General features: G+C 53.1%; 2 protein-coding genes across 3 annotated transcripts; one reads left to right on the forward strand and one right to left on the reverse strand.

Annotated features, from left to right (window-relative positions):
- Positions 1 to 1,432: 1,432 nt before the first annotated feature.
- On the forward strand, positions 1,433 to 13,142 carry LOC131212756 (protein Skeletor, isoforms B/C). Of its 2 annotated transcripts, XM_058206756.1 has the most exons (9): positions 1,433 to 1,912; positions 6,694 to 6,849; positions 6,940 to 7,287; positions 7,368 to 7,627; positions 9,396 to 9,495; positions 9,567 to 10,271; positions 10,335 to 10,528; positions 10,607 to 11,216; positions 11,286 to 13,142. In XM_058206756.1, the coding sequence occupies exons 1-9, from the start codon at positions 1,837 to 1,839 to the stop codon at positions 12,869 to 12,871; spliced, it is 4,035 nt and encodes a 1,344-aa protein (XP_058062739.1). In that variant the 5' UTR covers positions 1,433 to 1,836; the 3' UTR covers positions 12,872 to 13,142. The 2 variants fall into 2 exon arrangements, with proteins under 2 accessions (XP_058062739.1, XP_058062740.1); XM_058206757.1 differs by lacking the exons at positions 9,396 to 9,495; positions 9,567 to 10,271; positions 10,335 to 10,528; positions 10,607 to 11,216; positions 11,286 to 13,142 and adding an exon at positions 8,110 to 8,582.
- On the reverse strand, positions 12,939 to 14,650 carry LOC131212757 (putative ankyrin repeat protein RF_0381). Its single transcript, XM_058206758.1, is given in 2 exon segments — positions 12,939 to 14,472; positions 14,474 to 14,650. Coding segments are annotated over 2 exon segments (915 nt in total). The 3' UTR covers positions 12,939 to 13,734.
- Between the last annotated feature and the right edge of the window lie 6,045 nt (positions 14,651 to 20,695).

Consider the following 20,695-nt stretch of genomic DNA (forward strand, 5'->3'; position numbering starts at 1 on the left):
CAGCAGGTACGAATAAATTATACACAGAATGGCGCCGATCTTGCGAGACACGGGCCGCAACATCCAACGGGGTTAAGAACTCGACTTGGAGGTTTCCCCGAAAACGAATGCCTGCCGTGTTACGACGGTGGGGCTATGTGAATGGAGCTTCCCCACGGGTTGCACCGAACAAAGAATGCCTGCCGCGCGAAGATGGCACGGCGCACCGGAGTCCCCGTTCTTGGGTACGGCGGCGCCGGCGGTTTACAGACTCCTCGGTCCCATCGCTGGAGCCCATTTGCATTGAATGCAGATTGCGTGTACGGCTGCACCGTTGGCCGTGCATCCGCCGAGTGGCCGTGGGGCGGGCGATCGCACTCTTGCCACCAGTAGCCCAGAGCAGCCCGTTGTGGTCCAACCACGGGCGATCATGGATTCCGGTCGACGGCTAACGGTTGCTAAAAGGTTATTCCGCGGTACGCGGCCGATCACGATTCTGCCAGCGGCCAGGCGGACGCGACAGAGAACACGTTCTAGGCGTCCCGCCCGGTTCACGGCCGTGTTAGACGCGGCCGCGCCATGACATTTAGGTAGGGCACATGGGATTATCTGACGGATGCCATATTCATTCCTGAGCGCCGCCTAACGATCCGCTGATCCTTGTGGGGAACCGACCGAACGATAACGGTCACACCGTGGGACCTTCCACGGGGTGACCGGTTGGTCGATGGAAATAAATTAGTTTCCTGTCCCAGCTTCCTAACCCTTACTTACCGTGTGCTGTTCAAGGCTGTAGAGGACCGACCGCTGCTTCCTCTTCCTGTTCATCTTCCCATGGTCGATCGGAGCTGTTTGCCGCCGAAAAGTTGGACACTTCTGGTTTCGATTTCTGCTAGCTCATTGTTGTCCACATCGTACACGTGAATTTCTGGACACCAGTGGACCAAAGTATGGCAATCACCGGCCTGTTTTTTTAACAGACCTCACCACGATGACTGTCCACGAGCATATGTGGCGAAGGTTGCCCCCTTTTTGGTGCGCAAATGCATAATACTGTAGGCTCGAGGGTCAAAACATTGTTTCAAACGCTTCCAGCGAATCGATCGGCGGTCCAGCTCCATCTAGGTTCTAAATCTTCTGGCCCGAGGTGCCCCGAGATCTCCGAAAACGCTGATACCGATCTTGGAACCCGAGTGGAATGTTCCGGTGGCGATCTTCCAAACCGCACAGCTCCGAAGCTCGGCAGCTCGGCTGCAACGATCCCAACACATATTCCGCTAGCCGGGGTGGTGGTGGCCGGAAAGAAACGAGCGAGAGCATGAAAGAGGGAACCAACATCGAAACCCGTCTCGATCGATCCGAGAGCGGCGCGCTCTCCGGTACATACTTATACTTACGGACCGAAGGCGCCGGGCTTTAGTTGGGCTCGAGCTTTTGGCCGCGCAGGTGATCTCGCAAACCGTCCCGGTGTGTAAGCGAAACGTTGGAGGCCTCTGGAAAAGCAGTGATAGCAACGGTCCGTGTGTGCGTGTGTGTGCGTGGATCTTCCCGGAGAAACGGGACTCTGCAAGAAGAGCTCTCCGGCTGGTGTCGAGTGCGCGCGCTGTGAACGGAAAGTGAAGTAGTTTACCCACACGAAAACGGGACTCCGGTTCCCCGTTGTCCCCGTTGCAGGGTATGTGGTGAACGCAGCAGCAGCATCCACAACATACCAAGTGTGCCCACCCGTGTCTGTGACATACAAACCAAAACCCGGGCGACCGACACCGAGGTCCCACGCCTGATAACCTGAAAGTGGAAGTACTGCGGAGCGGTCCCGATCCAGGACCCGTTACGAAAGCCCGTCCGTCCGTGAAGATGTGGCCGATGCTGTCCAGCCGGGCCGGGCAGCGATCGAGAGTGATCGTCGGGTCCGTAGCACTCGCAACGATCTGTAAGTTTCTGCCACGTGATGCAGGGATGCTTCCCGTCTGACCCACCGTAAACCTACTCCCAAAACCCCACTTTGCCTTTCCGTACTTTGGACTTTGGGCCGGAGTTGCGGTCCCCCCAGAAATTTGATCATTACCGGTCGCTTGCAGCCGAAATGAAAGGCGGGTTCGGTTTTTAGGTCAATTGTGGCCCGCTTGGTGGCGTGGCGTGGAGCGACACTGCGGGGAGTGTTCTGCGCAGTTCGCCCGGCCTCCCGAAACCTCCTTTCCCGGTGTTCCAGGTTCGATGAAATGTGTTACAAGTGGAGTAGTCCCATTGTAGTCCGGGTGCAGCTGAGGTTCAGCGCCATCCGCGGTCCGCGATGAAGGCTTCGGTCTTATCCGGTGCTTGTGTGGCGCAAATTGCCTTGTGCTCCTTTCCTACTTCGATCGGGTATCGGGGCCCCCCTCCGACCGGGGTCAGGGGCCCGCCCCGCACGCTGGACTTCCTCGCGCGTACATTTCTGCACGCCACGCGCCCCGGATCATAATTAGTACCGTGGTGGTACGAGAGTGAGTACAAAATTTACCAACCGCAGCCCCAGCAGACCCAAATATGCTAGACATCGATTCCGGGCCGGGGCCCGGTATATCGAGCACCGCCGTGCTGGTGGCCAACTTTTGGTCCGCTTCTCTCTTTCCGTCTGCCTGCTGCTGCTGGCGCGGCTCTCGTTCGCCAACTCACCACCAGGAAACTAGTTAATCGGTCCCGGGTTACCTCCTTTCCCGGTTTGCTTTCACGCCCGGCACTCCGTGGTTCGCTCTCTCGGCCGCCGTGTGGTCCCACGGGGATCAGCCCATCTTGCGTTCTCGGTCTGTCGCAGGCTCCACTGCAGACGAGGCCGACGGCTCGACGACTTCTGCTGGGCCATCCTCGGCCTCGATTTTGTGCTCCTTCCTAGGAAGTCCAACCGTTACCGGTCGCCGTTTTTAACTTGACCATATCACCGCCCGGTTGACCGTGAAATGATTTGAATAACTACACACGCGCCAGGTTAGACTTCCCGGGCGCTCGCTAAGCCGTAACTAACCATTCCGAAAAAGGGAAATTTCGACCCAAATCTGGCGCGGCGTTCGGACGGATGTTGTTGTTTCCATTAGCGCCGCACTGTGGCCCGTGCGGCTTTGGTGGTTTCGGTGGTGAAGCTTTTCGCAATTAATGCCTCCTCGGAGTGGGCTCTCTCGTGGCTCTTCGCCTTCGCCGCTGGGTGATCTGGAGCGTGCCACATGTGGTGTGTGTGGGAGCCCCCGCCGCCGACGGGCAACGACAGTTCGGCTAACCTTGGCGGCGGTGTTAAATATGACCGTTTTGTGACTTTCTTCGTACCGTTCGCGCATCAAGATGGAGCGCTTTTCATTTTCTCCTCCGGAGAAATTGTTCCATAAAACCAAAAAAAAAAAAAAACTAGCGAAACTCGTCACCGTTCGTCCAACCCCCTGGGTGTGCGACGCGGGGCAGCCGTAACGAGGCCAGATTGGTTCGGCGCCAGTGCCAGCGTTTAATAACAGTGATTAATAAGTCATACAGCCAGCAACACACGGTCACAGACAAAACGGTCCAGGCGGAACCGAAAATTGGAACTAAACGAAATATGTGAACTGGCCGGACGGCCTGCCAGGGATCATCGTTTGGAGTCATCGTTAGTGTATGGATAGTAACGACTGAATGAGTTCTGTATTTTTAGTCACAATCTGCTAGAGAATCTCCTATTTTTAAGTCTGGACCACTGGGCTGGAGTTTCGCAACAGATCGAGATCCTTCTCGACCGTGACGCCGCGAAGGCGCAGTATCCGTGAACTTCAAACCATGGACGAGCGGCTTTTCTGAGAGGAAGATGTTCGCGAATGTGGCCGTGGATGGGCTCAACGAAAGAGTGTGTCAAAACCTGTCAAACAAGCACTGGCGCTGGCAAGGTGTCTAACCCCCGTGTGCAAAAGGCAAATTAATTGTGCATCTTCGAGCGAGTCTTCGCAACCTCCGAACGGAGATGCTGGGAGAGAATGGCACGGCGCACGGAGTCCGTTCGACACCGTTCGTAGGGGCAAGTGCTGCTATTTATCAAAGGTTAAAACGATTATGCAAATACAGTGGTGGTGGGTTTTTGTTTGCTGTGGGCTCCTCTCTCAGCCCCGATCGCCCAGTACCTTAACACGATCGCATCGCAAGCCGTGAGAAATTAGCGGCCGTTCGCACCGATCACCGGTCAGTTTCGCACCGTAGAACCGTGATGATCAAAGGCCAACCACAACCATTGCTGGAGCCGTCCCGTTTGAGCCGAAAGCACCACACGTCGGACTGTGAAACAGATGGGCTTTGGCTGGGACCGAAACAGGGAACGTGTTTGACAGATCTGCTCATCAATTAAGGTCCACGGGTCCACGGGAGTGTATTGCGAAGGATGCGACCTGGCTGCTGGTCGCCTCAAGATCTCCGTGTCGGGTCTCTCTCTCTCTCTCGGACTCTCGGCTTTAATGGGTGGCCAGCTTCAAGTCTGTGTCTGCGGCTTCCTTTCCCTTTTTTATCACCTTTTATTGCCACCATTCTCCACACAACGCAACGCACATCCATCCAAAGGCCCGCTGCCTTTCCGTCCGACAGGAGAAGCAATAAAAACGTGGCCACCAGCAAATCAATACCACGGCCGCCGAAATGTGTTTTGCGTGTCACATTGCGGCAAACAAAAAAAAACGGTTGACAAAGGTTCCTTTCGCTTTCACATCAAAGTGGGGACACTGGGGGCACATCTTGGTACTTGGCCTGTGCCGTGGCTGACGGTGGGTTGTTTTTCTAACTACCCATTAGGCTTTGTAGCTCTCTCTCTCTCCCCTTTTTTCTTCGGAGAAGCCTTCGTTGTCGCTAGGCAACGCGGACGGGCTATAAAGTGGTACTGTTTATTGCTTTGCCTCCTTGTTGTGTGCCAATAAAGCCTGGACGATCTATCAAACCCAAGATCGTTATCCTATCAATAATAGGCTCCGGCGAGGCACGGGGGTAGAAGGCGCTACGCCGGTGCTCGGGTTTGATGCCAGCATGTTCGGTGTAGGGTCTGGAAAGGGCAAACATGCCGACCTATGTTATGTGCTAAGTGCCTGCAAAGCGCTAAGACCGTCAGTAACTTCCAATAGATGCCCCTAGGTGCAATGGCCGATTCCTGACACTTTGAAAAGCATATTTCGGTGCACTGTAATCATAACCGGTTCATAACGATTCCTGTGATCCTTCGCTACGCTTACGATCGCTAATCAAGTTCGCGATCGCTCGAAACCGGGAAGCATCACCTATTACATCACTGACCAGCGCGAGGTTCTACGCCACCCAGCGATATGGTAATCCGCCGTCACGTCCACTGGACCACACCGGATCCGTGGCGCTATCGGGGCGATCGATCGGCAAGCTGCGGTTCGGTTTTGAGCGGGGGACCTTTAAGTTCTCCTTCCGCGCACACAGGACCGAGAGCGCACCAATAAAGCGTGCCTCCGTTGCGTAACGTTTATGACCGTGTCGCAATCGACCGCGTTGCCGTGTCGTGTTTTTTTCCCCTATCCTCTTTTTCGTTCGCCATTTCGAGCGTCGCGAACCTCGGCGGATGAGGTAAGCGTCCTCGCGACCTGAACCGTGTGCATCGATTGCTCTTTGCCATGCCATGCAAAGTGAGGCTCCCCAGAGAGCGAGCGGTATCGGCCTTGAAAGTATGCGCAGGACGGCTCGGGCCATAAAGCATCGAAAACCCGACGGCTGCTGCACCGATAAGGTCAATGGACCACCGTCACCGTCAGATGTCCAGCTGGACTTTCACCTATAATGAGCACTCGAAACGCGAAAGGTACTAAAAACAGGCGAAACCTCGATGCCGAGGGGGAATGCATCGACCTGGAGCTGCGGATGATGGATGAGTGATTGGCCGTTAGGGGGAAGAATTCGACCAACCTTGCGACCCGCGCGGCGAATATCACTTTTGCTTTCTTTCATCGGCCAGGTCGGTCGGAGCAGAAGAAAGTTTTCACACGCCCGGCCTTCCGCCAGATTCCGACCGGACCCGGACGCTAATTACCTTCCTGGTTGTCGCCGCCATCTGTCGGCGGCTGTATGGCGCCCTTGGCGATAGGAAATTCCTCGCCAAGTACCATTAGTAGCCCGGGGATACCTTAAACACAATCAATCAAACGACTGACGGCGGCCGGGACGGGTGTCGCGCGCGCGGGGGACTAGTGTACTAGGCTAGGCCGACAAAAAAAAACCCTTCAACTACGCGCTTCAATCAAAAACCCGCTCGAAACACTGTCACCCGAACGTCACCAAACAAATTAATCTTCTCTCTGTCGGTCTATGAGTGTCTCTCTGTCTGTCGAAGCCCCGTTTCGAGAAAGCCAAACGAAAGTAATTTGCTTTCTTTCCGGTACTCCGGGACCACACAGGGCCTGGAGAAGAATGTGGCGACTGGCGGCATGCGATCCTTCTCGCGCCGGGAGTATTTGGGGGTTCGCTTCAAATCCGGGCGTCTTCGGGGTCCTCGGGATTTGCCTTAGGCTGGTGTGTCAGTGTCAGCAAACATAAAACGAAAGGGAAAATCCAATTAAATAAAGACAAGAGTTTTTCTCTGCTGCCCTGGAACCGGTTGAATCGGGAATGAGCGTTGGGTTCAGAGGCCAACATTAATGGCGGTTACTCAAGCCGTCGGCCTGCAAGTAATGGAGATAGACGTGGTTCGTTCGTGGTTATTAACCAATCTACCGCGTGTTGCAGGTCTTGTGGCGGGTCGAGCCAACGGACTACAGGGATACTACGGTACCAAGATCGCCGATCTTACCGAGCTGCACCACGGAGTGTCTGGTTCGGTGTACGCGGTCGACGCGCGTACCCTCTTCCTGAAGAACTTCAACTACGATGGCGAAGGCCCCGGTAAGTAGTGCTCCCTCGGCTTCCCAGACGTGATACTCGCCCATATACTCGTGGCCCCGAACTAAGAATTCCATTTCATCCAATGCCCAGCGGCCTATTTCTACGTCGGTAATACGCGAGCCCCGAGCAACAAGGGCGCCTACCGGCTACGCGACGAACGGGGTCGAACTGGTGTGCTGCGGAAGTATCGCAACGAGGACATCACCCTATCGCTGCCGGAGGGCAAAACGCTGCGCGACATCCGTTGGTTTTCGGTGTGGTGCGATGACTTTTCGGTCAACTTTGGAGACGTGCAGATCCGCAACGAGCTGGACTTTCCGCGACCGACCAAGATCGCGGGTCTGGGCGGCGTGCATGACGTTGCTTCGGACAACATCGTGATCGTCGATGCGCAAACGCTACTCATACCGAACTTTAGCTACGATGGTGAAGCTCCTGGTAAGTTCCGGCGTCTTTTCGCAACAGAGATCAGATCTTGGAACTGGATTCAATGGGGGAACACGTACCCGTTCTCGTAGATGCCAAGTTCTGGGTGGGCCGTGGACCGACGCCGACCTCGCAGGGTATTCGGATACCGGACGAGAACGGTAAGGAGACGCCGCTCCGGCGGTACGACAAGAAGACGATCGTGCTGACCCTGCCGGGCGATCTGACCGTGTTCGACATCGGCCACTTTGGCGTGTGGTGCGAGGCGTTCACCGTGGACTTTGGGCACGTGCGCATCCCGGACCAGATCAACGTGCCGCCGTCGCTGAAAATGTTGGGCATCAGTCCGCAGGTAACTACTGGTGCCGGTGGCAGCAAGCGACGCAAAACCACCCACCGCCCATCCGCCTCCGGTAACGGTAGCTCCGGTGGGCTACTGGACTACGTCGGGTCGCTGCTATTCTAGTGGCAAGTGGCCCGCGCAGCATCTCTAACGCCTCGGGCTCACCGGAAATGGCTCACTCGCTCACACTTACCACTCACCGATCATCCTCGGCACCTCACATGTACCATATTCGGGGTAACCCGCGGGGGGCAGATTCACCCTGCACTGCCAGCACCGCTAGCACCATACTCACAAACACTCGTGTAACACTCTAGTAACTTCCACGCCCATTAAGCCGTGTCCCGTTTCAGTTGCTCAACGTGCAGACCACACTCCATTCTCTGTTTCGCCATTCGCGATCCTCCTTTCATTCGCCGACACTTTCATCACTCTAGAAGGCCCCGTTCTTAATGTCGTTCTGTGTCTTCCCATTCTGCTTTCGTTTACAGCGATCGCGTAGTGATCAGCAAACAAACTATCAAAACTGGTAGATTCCTACCACCCCTCGGTGGGGGGTGGGCCGTACGTCCTAGGCTGTAGGTTTAAGACTATTTAATGCCCTTTTTCACCCGCCGCGACCACAACGTGTCGTTACGGCGCTCTATAATCCTGTAAAATTACCTGCAGCACTCTCCGTATTTGGCGTAAGTCAATCGAGGTTCTGTTTAGTTTGACTATTGTACTAGTTAAGTGTACATTAGGAGTGTTTCGATTGTATTACATTAGCCTCCGCCTGGCCCAAAATTGTCTCCATTCCGTGAATGTTCCAATAGCATCAGCACGTAACCTAAACGCAACCAACAACTGTACCCTGTAGGAGGAAATAAAGATCAGACTTATGACCAAGCTCAGAGCAACCCGGTACTTACTACCATTTGTGACAGCCCCTCAATCTTGTACTCGCCACTCGTAGCTGCCGTCACAGTGCACCGTTTGTACGCCATCGGAGCGTTAATAGCGTAATAAAAGCAGAGCAGATATATCCTGGAAGCAAACCACCTCATAATCGTGTCTTCTGTCCGGCGCTTGCTTTGTTTAATTTGTTCAATTCGCCCGAACTGTCAGTGAACTAGTTTGTGTAATTTGCAGCTCGGTTTGGGGGACCTCAAATACGCGGGTGCGGCAATTAACTAATCCCGTTGGCCGGTGCCGGGGCCGTCATACACCGGTCCAGCAACACTCCCAGGCTCGCCGCGCACCGGTGCGCTCCGGAGCGGATTGGAATGCTGGCCGCCGGGCGTTAGTGTGTTTTGCATTGTTTTGTAAATAATTGCTTGCATTCGAGTGTTATTAGCACGCAACTGGCAGCCGGCAGTGAAACTGGCGATCGGCGCAGATCGATCAGCGAACTCCAACGGTTGTTATCAGTCGCTGGTGCGCGCGGGCGTAAGTATGAAGCCTTTCGGAAGATGATTTAATTAGTTGTATAATGCGTGGTGCAGCGAACCGGCATAGTGTAAATAGTAGCCTCTTTGTGTAGCTATAGTACGGCTAGTAGTAGGCTAGGCCGATGTCGGCAGAGGGTGGAGGACGCCGTAATTACCGCGCCATTACTGCCACTGGATTGTAACGCTTCTGGGCAAACTATGCGCGAGGTAACGCTTGACGCAGTAGCGCTTGGTTCGATTGAATGGCTGCCCTTTCGTGTACCGGAAGTAAAATGTACGGAAATTAACATGCGTTTCCTTTTCTATTGTGTCTCCCAAAACCAATGCCTACAAATTGTATCCTCAAGTCGAAACTGAACTGTGAAGTGCTGCTGGAGGAGCTGTCGTTCGAAGTCCGTTGGGCCGTCGCCGGTGAGAGTGTGGTCGTGCAGTTGGTTGCCAAACTAGGTAAGAGTTTAATGTCCAAACGACCAGCCGGCGCTGTAAAACTGTTCTATTATTCTAAAACTGTTTCCTAGATGACGGTGAGTACATGTCTTTCGGCGTGTCACCGAATCCCCAGCAAAGTCAGATGGTCGGTGCGGACGTCGCGGTCGTTTGGGTCGATAAGTCGACCGGTAAGGGCTTTGCGCAGGATTACTACCTCGATGCCAAGTCGCAATGCTCGGGATCCCGTGGTAGCTGTCCCGATACGCGTATCAATGAAAACAGTAACTCGATCCGGTTGCTCAACGCGGCCATGGTTAACGGGTACTCGATCGTCACCTATCAACGGCCGCTGCGGGCATCGGATCATCTGGATCTTCCGATCTTCACGAACGCTTCGCAAGCGATCGTTTGGGCGGTGGGACCGCTGAACCAACGGTACGAGGTGTCGTACCACTCGCACTACCTGAAGGGCAACAAAGTGATCGACTTTGGGCGCCAACCGTACTGGAACTGTCCGACGCCCGAGACGGACCAGAAGCAGCAGTCGGATCGACTGAATGGACAGGTGCCACAGAAACTGGCTCAGAACTATCCGGCGGCCACGGGCAATCGACGTGAGGACGCACCCAACGGTATGCCACAGCGAAATCCGTCGCGTCCGGCCACGGCACGACCACCGGCGAAACCGGATGCTTGGGAGATTCCCCCGATCCAGTGCTACGAGCCGGAGGACGGGGTGTTCTACGCTCAACTGGGCCCGACCGGTGGCAAGCACGGATACCCGGCGATCACAGGTAGGTGTGCGGCATAAGAGCCACTTTGTGGTACTCGATCACTAACTTGGTCAACTTCCTCAGGGCACGTGGGCTGGGGTATCTCGTGGTACATCAACGGGCTGCTGATTCCGGAGGTCAACGTGGTACGAGGCAAAACGTACACTTTCGTGGTGGAGGGCGGCCTGGATCCGAACGTGCCGGCCAAGTACCACCCGTTCTACATCACCGACGATCCAGTTGGCGGATACGAGCATCAACCGGAAGAGGATCGCAAGGTAAGTGCGCCATCGCGCCATCGCGCCATCGCGCCTGACAATTCTTAGGAAACTTGTTCACACGAGGGGTTTCCACAGAACATACGCATCTTTGCCGGTGTCCATCGTAGTCGCAGCGGGAAGCTGATGCCGACCGGCGTGGGTCGTCTGTGCAACTGGACCCCCAATCAGGATGGTCCACCGGCGGACGAGTACCCGTCGTTTGGAGCTTATCAACGGAGTCTGACGCTAAAGTGTGACAGTGGTGAACCGGGCATCATCACCTGGACGCCGGATGCGGACACCCCGGATACGGTGTACTATCAGTGCTACAGTCACCGTTACCTGGGCTGGCGCATCAACGTGCTAGATTCGTGCGACGTTGCGCAGCCGAGTGAGATTGACGAGGTGTACGCCGAGCCGAGCGAGGGTATCTCGGCGGAGGAATCGATCCGCCACGAGTCGAAGGTTCTGCCGGCCGACAACTTCCTGCAGCAGCACGAGAACTTTCTGCAAAAGCACGAGATGGATTTGATCAAGCACCACAAGATGAACCCGGACACGAAACCGGACCAGTACGACATTAATCTGGAGGAGCACCCGGAAATGACGCGCATCATCGAGGACGGTATCCGGGCGGCGGAAGAGTTGGAGGAGAAGCTAAAGGCCAACCAGACGATCGCCGGTAACCAGACGGTGGTGGTCCATGGTGTGCACGGGCCACACGGCCCTCCTGGTCCACCGGGACCACCGGGTCCCGGTGGTCACCGATTCCCAGGACCTGGACCGTACCCGGGATCGGTGAAACCGATCCTGTCGTCTTCCGGACTGCCGGTCTATCTGCGCCCCCCGAATAGTGGCCCTATGTTCCGACCCGTGAAGCTTCCCGTACGCCGACCGATCGGCATGGAGCGACGCCCACTGCAGCTGCAGGGTGGTGGTCGCCCAACGCGTCCCTTTGTCATTCCGCAGCCCTCGATGATCGTGAACCACTACCAGAAGCCGGTGGCTCCGTTGATGCGTCCGTTTGTCACCAAGAACAAGATGCCGATTAAGGCGATTGCTCCGATACTGCTGCTGGGTGAACCGTCCGAGATAAAGGCTCCGTATCGGAAGCCGACGGTAGAGATGCTGGTCGGTAAGCCACCGAAACCGATCGGCCATGGCGGCGGGCTTCAGGGATCTTCACCGGCAGGGCCCCCGTTCACCATGCCCGACATGCCGCCCCACCTGATGACGGTGAACCTGAAGAAGAACGAACCGGTGCCGATCACACTTCCGATACGGCACACCGGTAAGCCGGTGAAGGACTCGCTGAAACCGAACATCAAGCCGATCTTCAAGATTCCGTTCTCCGATGTGCCCGAGCAGAAGGTATCGTACGACGGCTTGGCCGCCAACCATGGATTTATGCCGAGCTCGGTGGTGGTTGAGAGCGGCTTTAAGCCGATCTACCGCCGGAAGGATGACTATGATGCCGAGTTCGAGGACAATCGGGCGCACGGATTCCTGCGGCGTCAGGATGATGATATTGATGAGGCGATCGAAAGCGACGCCCTGATGATTCACGATCAGGACGAACCGGTCAAGCAGACGTTCGAGCCGATGTTCATACCGTCGCCACTGGACAGTATGGCAATGGCGCACGTGAAGCCGGCCGGAACGGGAACCACCGGCAGTACACGGCGCAACGTGGAGATCCTGCCAGACGAAACAGCCGACGTGGTGGATGATCGAGACACACTGGCGGCTGCCAATGAGCGAGTGGACCCGTACTACTTGCCCCCGATCGGGACCGATGGATCGGTGGTGTCCTTCGATGGAAAGGCCGTGCTCGATGTCTCGCTGCTGAACGGTCCTTCCGAATCGTCCCACACCGAACCCTTGCCACCGTCTGGCGGTTCCAAGACGGAGCAACTGGTTCGTGAGGTTCCCCAGTTCGGACCATTCCGAGGGGAGGTTCCACCGATAGCGGACTACCTTGCGCCGGACACGGTCGCCATCTACGGAACGCGTGGTGTGGCCGCTGTTCCGGCCCCGGTTTCCGAGTACGCGAATCCACTGCTACCGGGTGGTATCAGTCCGCTGGACGGGATGGCGAGCAGTGGCGAACAGCAACAGCAAGCGGCCGATAAGCCGATCTCGACCAAGCTGTCCATCGTGAAGCCGAGCAATCGAGATGACAGCTCGGAGGAGGGGCGCAACGCCCGTAGCAAACGATCACCGCACCACCACCCGGACCATCACGGAGACAGCCACGATGACGGCTGGCAGCCTCCGATGGTCCCAGCCAGTGGCGCCAGCTGCAGGGCGATGCTCGCCGGTGCTCTGCTGGCCGTCGTTCCTGCGCTTCTGGTTCGGTGAACGCCACTGAACGGTTCCCGTCATCGGGGCGGTAGGCAGTATTAGCGGTACGATTACTTTAGGCTTATAATTTTATTTAAAACAACCCACACAGATGCACACAAACACAGGCAAAACATCGATTGACAGTGAAATCCATTCTGGGAGGTTATAGGACCGTTCGTAGGTTAGGCCTGACGCAAAAACGGAGTCTATCGGACGCGCTTAGCTTCGAGTATGTTTCTGCGTGCTCGAGTGTAGACTCGAAATATCTTGTGAATTGTAAATAAAGATGGATATCCTTCACATACAAGTCGTCCATCGTGTTGGGTTCCACCTGGGGTTCAGAAAAGGTCTGTGAAGGCTATAGTTTAAACGAAAGGTAATGGTCATGTAATAAATTACACGATCCATCTTTCAAACACATTTCTTCTTCGAACGTTCCATTGACCGGAAGTACGAAAGCATCATCTTCTACTCTATCTAGGGCCCCCCAATGGAACTTTTATTCCTTCATCACTTTATTAGTTTGTTCAAGAATTCGTCAGCGGCATTTCATTTGGGTCGTTGGAACTGGCTTTTGGTATTAAACTAAACTATATAACTACAACCACACCCTAGTAGGGACCCTAGTAGTGATCCTAGCTTCAATCCATCGCGTTAGCAACAGACAGAATATGGGACTCAATCAGTCTCTCGAATAGTTTCAATATTGAAAAAAGTACTTTTTGTTAATGCCCTCGGGTATCTGGTAGTGCCGAACATCAAACTTTCCAGCGGATTGTTGAAAAGCGATGAATCGTCTTCAGTTCTTGGCTTATATAATTGCGGAGTACGTTACTCATCAGTCTGCGAATGTCTTTGAAAGCTGGCCTTGTTCTCCGTTAAATCTTCAACCGACGGCGCAGCAATCGAATGATCTCCTCCTGGCCCAGCATGTTAGCGTAGTAGAGCGGCGTGAGCCGCAACCGATCCTTCACCTTCAACCGGCACTTGCGCTCCAGCAGGTGACGCACGATATCCACCGATGCGCCCATATACAGCGCCCGAAAGATCAGCGTCCAGTGGCACCACCGATCGCGCGTCTCCAGACTAATGCCCTGCCCGAGTACGTACTTTACCATCGCCAGATCGTCCGTGTCGATAGCGTAGTGGCCGATGCCCATTCCGACGCAGTTCTGGGCATGCAGATTGGCGCCCCGCTCGATGAGGTGTCGCAGGATCGTCAGGTTGCGCCCGTACACTGCCAGGTGCAGTGGCGTGACGTTCGTGTCCGGCACGCCGAGATCGATGTTCGCGCCGGAATCGAGCAGAGCATTTACCAGCTCCAAACTGCCACTGCGGACTGCCAGGTAGAGGAAGGTTTCACCGTGTACCGGGACGTTAACGAGCTCGGGGGCCGCGTACAGCAACCGTCGGACGAGAGTTGGTTGACACTTCTTCACCGCCCTGTAGATACCCATCGTTCCCACGTTCGGCAGGGTGCAGGTGCAGGCCTTGAAGATGGGCGACTGGTAGACGTACTGAAAGGCCCCATCCGTCGGCTGATGGAGGACGCTGGCCCGGAACGAGTAGCACAGGTTCTGCTCCAGGTTACGCACCGTCAAGGTGGCCGCCGTGCCTCCAGTGCACCGTTTGCCATCGGTCGCGCTTCACGCTGTAGCACTTCTCGATCTTGAACAGGTCGTAAAGCACATCGAGCGGGTTGCGGAACGTCCACCGGAAGGTGATCGTTGAAGTGGTTTGCTTGACGAGGGACACCTCGAACCAATCGTCCGCGGCCAGCACCTTGGCAGGCATCGTTTTGCGTTTAACACGATTTCCGTTTGGTCGATATAATGGCACTACGGCGTAGCTAACGGCTAGTGACGCGTGCGCGCCCCGAAACAATTCAAATTTCGGTTGGTTAGGGAGCGCCATCTAGTGCGCGATACCGAGCGCGAGCTTGATAGCTCCGCTCGAGTGGATTCAGGAGTTCAGGAAATTGGTGGACAGGAAATGGTTGTTCTGGGGGGAGGGGGGCCTTCCTGCTTCCGATCTCTCGGCCGGCAGGAGCAAATGGAGTGTAAATTATTTACCATACCCTTAAATCAATATTCTTCCGCTTGGCATCACGGTTTCGCCGGCATCGCCGCTAAAAGGGGTGTCAAGTGGATCAGCGGTCCGACCGTCAGGAACTTCTACAACAGAACTGCCCACCCCGCCCAGCGTTTCCACTTATTTTCGGTCCCCGAGATCCGAGATTCCATGCACCGCTGGAGCGTGAAGGATATGCCCGGGCTCCTCCCGCCGTGGTCTGCACGACACAGTTTGCCGGGGGCCGGGGTTTTTTTGCCGCCGTTGCGCCGAAGACGGCCATGGTTGACCGACTTTGAGGGATGGCTGGACGGCTGGATGAAAAAGGATTGATCCTGGTGGCCACAAGCCCTCTGAGGGTGCGATTGTCCGTGTGTTCCTCCGGCCGCTGGATACGCACTCGTGGAAGTTTCTTTTCGGGCCAGACACAAAAAATAGTTCTAATCAATCTTCATTATCACCACTCCGTTTGAGATGACCTCCGGTTGTAGGGTTCGCTGGGGCAAGAGTAATTACTGCCACGGCACAGCATGGCCATACATGTCCAACACAACAGCTGTAATTGAAACGTATATTTATTAGCACAGCAGCACCGCGCGATAACACCGATAGCAAACACGTGGACACCCCGGGTATTGCATTAACTGCCGGGCCACGGGTGACATCGGTGACGCTTCCTAATTTCCGGTTGCGGAATTAAATGCCCACTTTGATCTCCGGCAATCCGCCCGGAAGTGGGGGCGGGCGTCCTGTCGGACATATTCCACTTCCTGGGAGCCTGTCCTCCGATGGTTCGCTTGAGTCTCAGATGTGAAGGAATGAAAAAAAAAAACATTCCTATGTTTTCCGGTTATCCCCGGGTATGTTCCGGGTTGTGTTGCGGTCTGCTGTTGAACGATAAATTTCCGCTTTATGAAAGTTTGGCTCGCTCGTGTGGCACCCGGTTGGAGCACCCGGCTTTTAAGGCTTCCATTTTTGACACTTCCGTCTGCGCAAGAGGCACAATCATCAACGGCGGACACTGGCCGGCGAACGTGAGACGGCGAGTACAATATTTCCGATCGGCCAAACGGCATCCATGAAATCGTCGTATAGTATTTCCGGCCAAGCCGCTCCTCGCGGCTTCCTGGTGGCCCCCGGGGTGGAAGTTTATCTTCATTTTCCAGCATTTTCCAGCCATGGGTCTTAGGGCCGGCCAGGGCGGGTTGGTGGGCCGTGACTCGCTGACAATAACACCGACCGGACATTCTTTCATCCCGGGTGGGGTGTAATGGTGGGGGAAGGGGGGTCGGAGCGGACCGTGGGTGTCATTGTTCTGTCCGGGTTTCCGCCTACCGCTTCCGGAGAATGCGGACAATGCAGTCAACTCGCCAACTCGAACCGGAGCCGGTCGGTCGGAGGCGATAGTTTTATGAAATGTGCACAACCGGTAAGATAATCGCCGTGCGGTATCGTATCCCGGTCCGAGGTCCGATCCGATCCACGAGGGGGACGGGTTACGGTGGGCAGTCTGCGGTTTCTGCTCGGTGTGACCAGCAATTGACATTTTTGAGTGGAGAAAATGGAAAATAAAACGGTTCCCAACAAATAAAGGCGAACAAAATGGTGGCATCGTTTTGTTCCCGTTGCCAGACGTGCCACTTTCCAAGACCACAACTAGTCGTTTGATCGTCAAAGCCATTTGTCTGGGTCGGGTTTAGATGCAGATATCGGAGCGGTGGCCCGGTGTACGGTTTCCTTCTTTGACACTATACTTAGTCGACGCTTGCTCCGGAACCCCGTATAGTGAACCGGAGTACCGGAGCTCCCATCTTCCTGGCGGGTCTTCCAAAGTTTGATTGCAACTCCCATGGAACCACTTTTTCCATTTCCGCCGCCGTGGTCCATTGGTGAGAAACTGATTTACGATCTCGGACGTCGTTCTATTATCTCAAATTTAGTGGAAAATAAAGGAACCGTTCGTCCGATGCGCTAAAGTTCACACGCTGCGTCGTTGGCGCAAGCGAGGTTGGACGGTGTTCGATGTTCAAACAAGTTCGGCACCATCTTTGTACTTGAAACGGTCAGCAGTAAAGTAATTAATCGTATGAAAGATTATCTGCCCGTGAATCAAGCTCAGTCGCATTGATTCCTTTGGGTGAAAGACTCATCAATGTGAATCAATATATAGTATAGGTCAAAATGTTGCTAAAATTGGTTAAAGATGTAACCAGAATGTTTAAAGTTTACCGTCTGAATATTGGTCAAAATGTAGTCGAAAACAGTGGATTTCGCCAACGGAAAAACGTGGAACTCTTGCGTTCACCCACTCAGTGTTCAAATAAATAGACAACTTAAGGCAGCCAACGACACCAAAAATAATGCTTTCAAATTAAACTGTCCTCGCGCGCGTAATGTGTGCGTTGATAAGACTCCAGCCGGAGATGGTGGACCTTTCGGGAAAATTGATTTTTCTCCTGCACGGTCCGGAGGTGCCAAGGTGGCGCACTGGGGCGATGTCCTTTCAGACGGAAGGATTTCATCGCTGCCAGGCCACCGGCGTACCAGGGACTGAGCGATACCACGGTTCTGGCCGATAAGTACCCGTCGTCGGACCGCCATTAAATTGTGTTTCGTTTTCTTGGCCGCGTTTAGCGGCTGTCATCGTAAATATGGCATTAAACTAGAATGTGTTTATATCGGTTCCATTCGGTGTGGCGGTGTCGGCGGTTCGTGGCACCGGACTTCCCGCCGAGCTGGGGGAACCGCTTCCATCGTAATTTCATGCAATCCTAAGTGCAAAGTTTGCTGAAACCGCCAGGTATCGGGATGGTGGATGGCTCACGGATGGACACCAGCGTTCCAGGAGGCCAACGAAACCGTGGAGCTGTTTTATGTTCTGGTACCGACGCTTTTTCCGACGGAGTTTTGTTTGCTCCCATTTGTCCTTTCGTCGGTCGGTCGGTATGTGTGAAGAAAAGTTCCTAACCTAACACCTAACCGTAATCTAACTTCGCTTCCAGGGCGTGGTGTAAAGCAGTGTCTAATGTGAGGCACCCTTACGCATTCAAACCCCTTAATTTTCGCACATGTTGATTGATATGTTTTGTTCAAATTATATATCATTTCTTGGTTTGTCTTATAATTCAACATGCTTATGTTTATGATTCTGGATGCTCGTGAATGTAAAGGATGTGGGTATGTGTGACTAGAAACCGAATCAAAAGTCTTTATGCCACTGTAAGATGATCCACCTTAGACTTCGCAGACCAATTCTGGTCTAGAATTAGGATCGGTGACAAGTTTTATTTGATTTTCGTTCTCTTTTTTCCCGTGGCGCCTCGAGCTTCAGTGCTTCGTTTGTTCATTAAGTACTAAACGGGCGTCCTTTTCTATATCTTTAAGTAAAGTGTCATTAAATGATAGGCGAAAGGGCAGTGGTAAAAATTTATAACCATTTTTATTTTTTCGTGCGGCGTAGGGCGTATAAAGTTGATTAAATTTTTTACGAACATTCAAAAAATTTACAGTCCCCTTTACTGGCGATGCTGAGACGTTATATGCTAAAATCATTAAAAAGGCTCCGTATGAAATGTCTCCCATCGATGATCGTTTCAGTCCAGTTTACCATCGATCGAAGACCAGTACTTGTTATGCTTAAAAAATTCAGGCATTTGGCCGCTTTCATGCAGCTAAAGTGTTCCGATTAACGACAAGAGCCCCGATTCATCCAAAAATATGACTTGGTAGGCATAGTATCCCTTTCATAAAGTACACCTGCTTTACGAGAAGGGTTCGCAGGCCCAATTTTGCGAAAGGATTGGGTCTAAAAATATGATTTCAACATTGAGCCTTCTGTGAAGCTAACTCAAAGTGGGCTACCATCGGTTGATTACGCTAAAAGGGGGCTAGTTACGGGTAGTATTATGGAAAAAATAAAATGTCGTCCCTAATTTTGATAAGTGAGCCACTCCATTACGGTGATAACAAACGTGTCCATTCGGCTAGCAGATGGTGTCATTTTGGAAGAATCCTTTGCTCCCTGGGCTAGTAGTTTTTGAATAGAATAGGAAGGAAGTTAATAATGTGCGATATTATCACTTTAAAAATTGATTGAGTTTGCATGACTGGTCCGTTGGGAATAATAAATAGTAAATAAAACCTCACTCTATAGGACATAGGACATCGGACTCAAGGACTCAAGCTCTAGGACTCAAGTTATAGGAGATAAAATATTACTCAGCACTATACTCTTCAAAATCTTTAAACATTTTCCAGCCTCTCTTTAAGGCTGTCTCACAACATCGAGTCGATGGTCCACAGGGCGTTAGAGACTTTGCTTTCGAAAACCAAGCGTGAAACAGAAAACCATGCACGAGTGTTTGGTAAACTCAAACCGGTTCTGTAACAGCAAGTTCTTCCTTTGAGATTCGGTCTCTTTAGTTCAATACGCTTTCGCGCGTAATACCATACTTCCGGCGGCAAAGCACGGCGTGGTTGTCAAGAACAATCGTCGTCGCTCCATTTTCAAGAAGGAAAGAATCCTTTTTAACACTTGCACTCGGCTCTCGGCGGCCTCCTCCGCCGCGGCGGCAATGCCATATCAAAGAAGCATCAAAGCGAAAGCATTCTTGAAGGCGTTGCACATCCGCGTGAAATGTCGTCCACGGCATAATCAAATTCGGAACGCGCAAATGGCACCGGAAGGCGGCAGGCGCGAAGAAAACGCCGCCAAAAGATGCTTGCAGCGGCAGCTTTAATATTTCCACACTTATTTACATACGCCCTTTCCGTTCCGCCGTCCGTTGTTTCAGTTTTTCCCCCTCTCGGCGGGGGAAAAGCCACCCAGGGCCTAAAACGTTGGACGGATTTACGAACCCGAAGGGTGCTGAAATGCAATAAACTAGCCGAATGGTGGAGGAAAACAAACCCGTTTAAAACTCGTCCGACGACGAAATCGAGAAATGGTGTGAAAAGATATTAGGAAAAATGTCGCACTCCAAGTTCGCATCGCGATGTGGGTCAACAAAAAATAAAAAAATCCAAATCGGACTTCGTTGGCAGCATAGGCAAAATGGAACTCTTTGAAGATTCGCTACGAAGTTGGTGCCAGCCGGCGAAAGGGTAGAACCAAAATCAAAAGGGGGAAAAAGTGACGAATAAATACGGCACGTAGATTTTCGTGTGGATAAAATGCAGACTTGTTCACTGTTCGCTTTGTGGTTAAATGTAGCGAAAGACGTTTTCTACTACATCTTTTGATCGCTCGAGAGTTCCCACTAAAAACCAAATGTCATCGTAAACGACCACTCGGTAGATACATGCAAAATACTATTGGGACCGTCCATCAAAATCATTATTATTATTTGAGGACTCCAATCAGTTTTCATATCTGTGTTAAGGTTTTCCAACAGCGCATCCATATCGAGTCACTGTAACACTACCTTTTATGATTTATTGGTAGAGAACTAATTCAAGAGAACTAGTTCAATACACATTCCTTTAATCGTTTTCAGCTTTGATCAAAACTTTACGTGTCTTTGGTGCTTCTGCTAACGCCCTATTGAAGCAGGTATATTTGATAGTTTTCTAAGATGGGATTGATTTGTGGAACCAAAATTCTTCATTGTTGAATATTTCATTAACTTCCTGCACAACTTAGGAGGGTCGTTAATTGGGGAAAATTCCAGTCCAGCATTTAGTCATCTGTCTACGTCCCTAATCAAGCTTGTGGTCAAACTGTGGCAATTTACTTCGTTCAAATTACACTGGTGAGAGGTTTTTTTGCGT

Source organism: Anopheles bellator, chromosome 2, assembly GCF_943735745.2.
Source record: "Anopheles bellator chromosome 2, idAnoBellAS_SP24_06.2, whole genome shotgun sequence".
Classification (NCBI taxonomy): Eukaryota; Metazoa; Arthropoda; class Insecta; order Diptera; family Culicidae; genus Anopheles; species Anopheles bellator.

Bases quoted from the DNA above. Each gene is read 5' to 3' on its own strand.
- LOC131212756 (XM_058206756.1), top strand. From the start codon at position 1,837: ATGTGGCCGATGCTGTCCAGCCGGGCCGGGCAGCGATCGAGAGTGATC. The intron at 1,913-6,693 runs GTAAGTTTCTGC...CGCGTGTTGCAG, and splicing joins CGTAGCACTCGCAACGATCT to GTCTTGTGGCGGGTCGAGCC. The intron at 10,272-10,334 runs GTAGGTGTGCGG...CAACTTCCTCAG, and splicing joins CGGATACCCGGCGATCACAG to GGCACGTGGGCTGGGGTATC.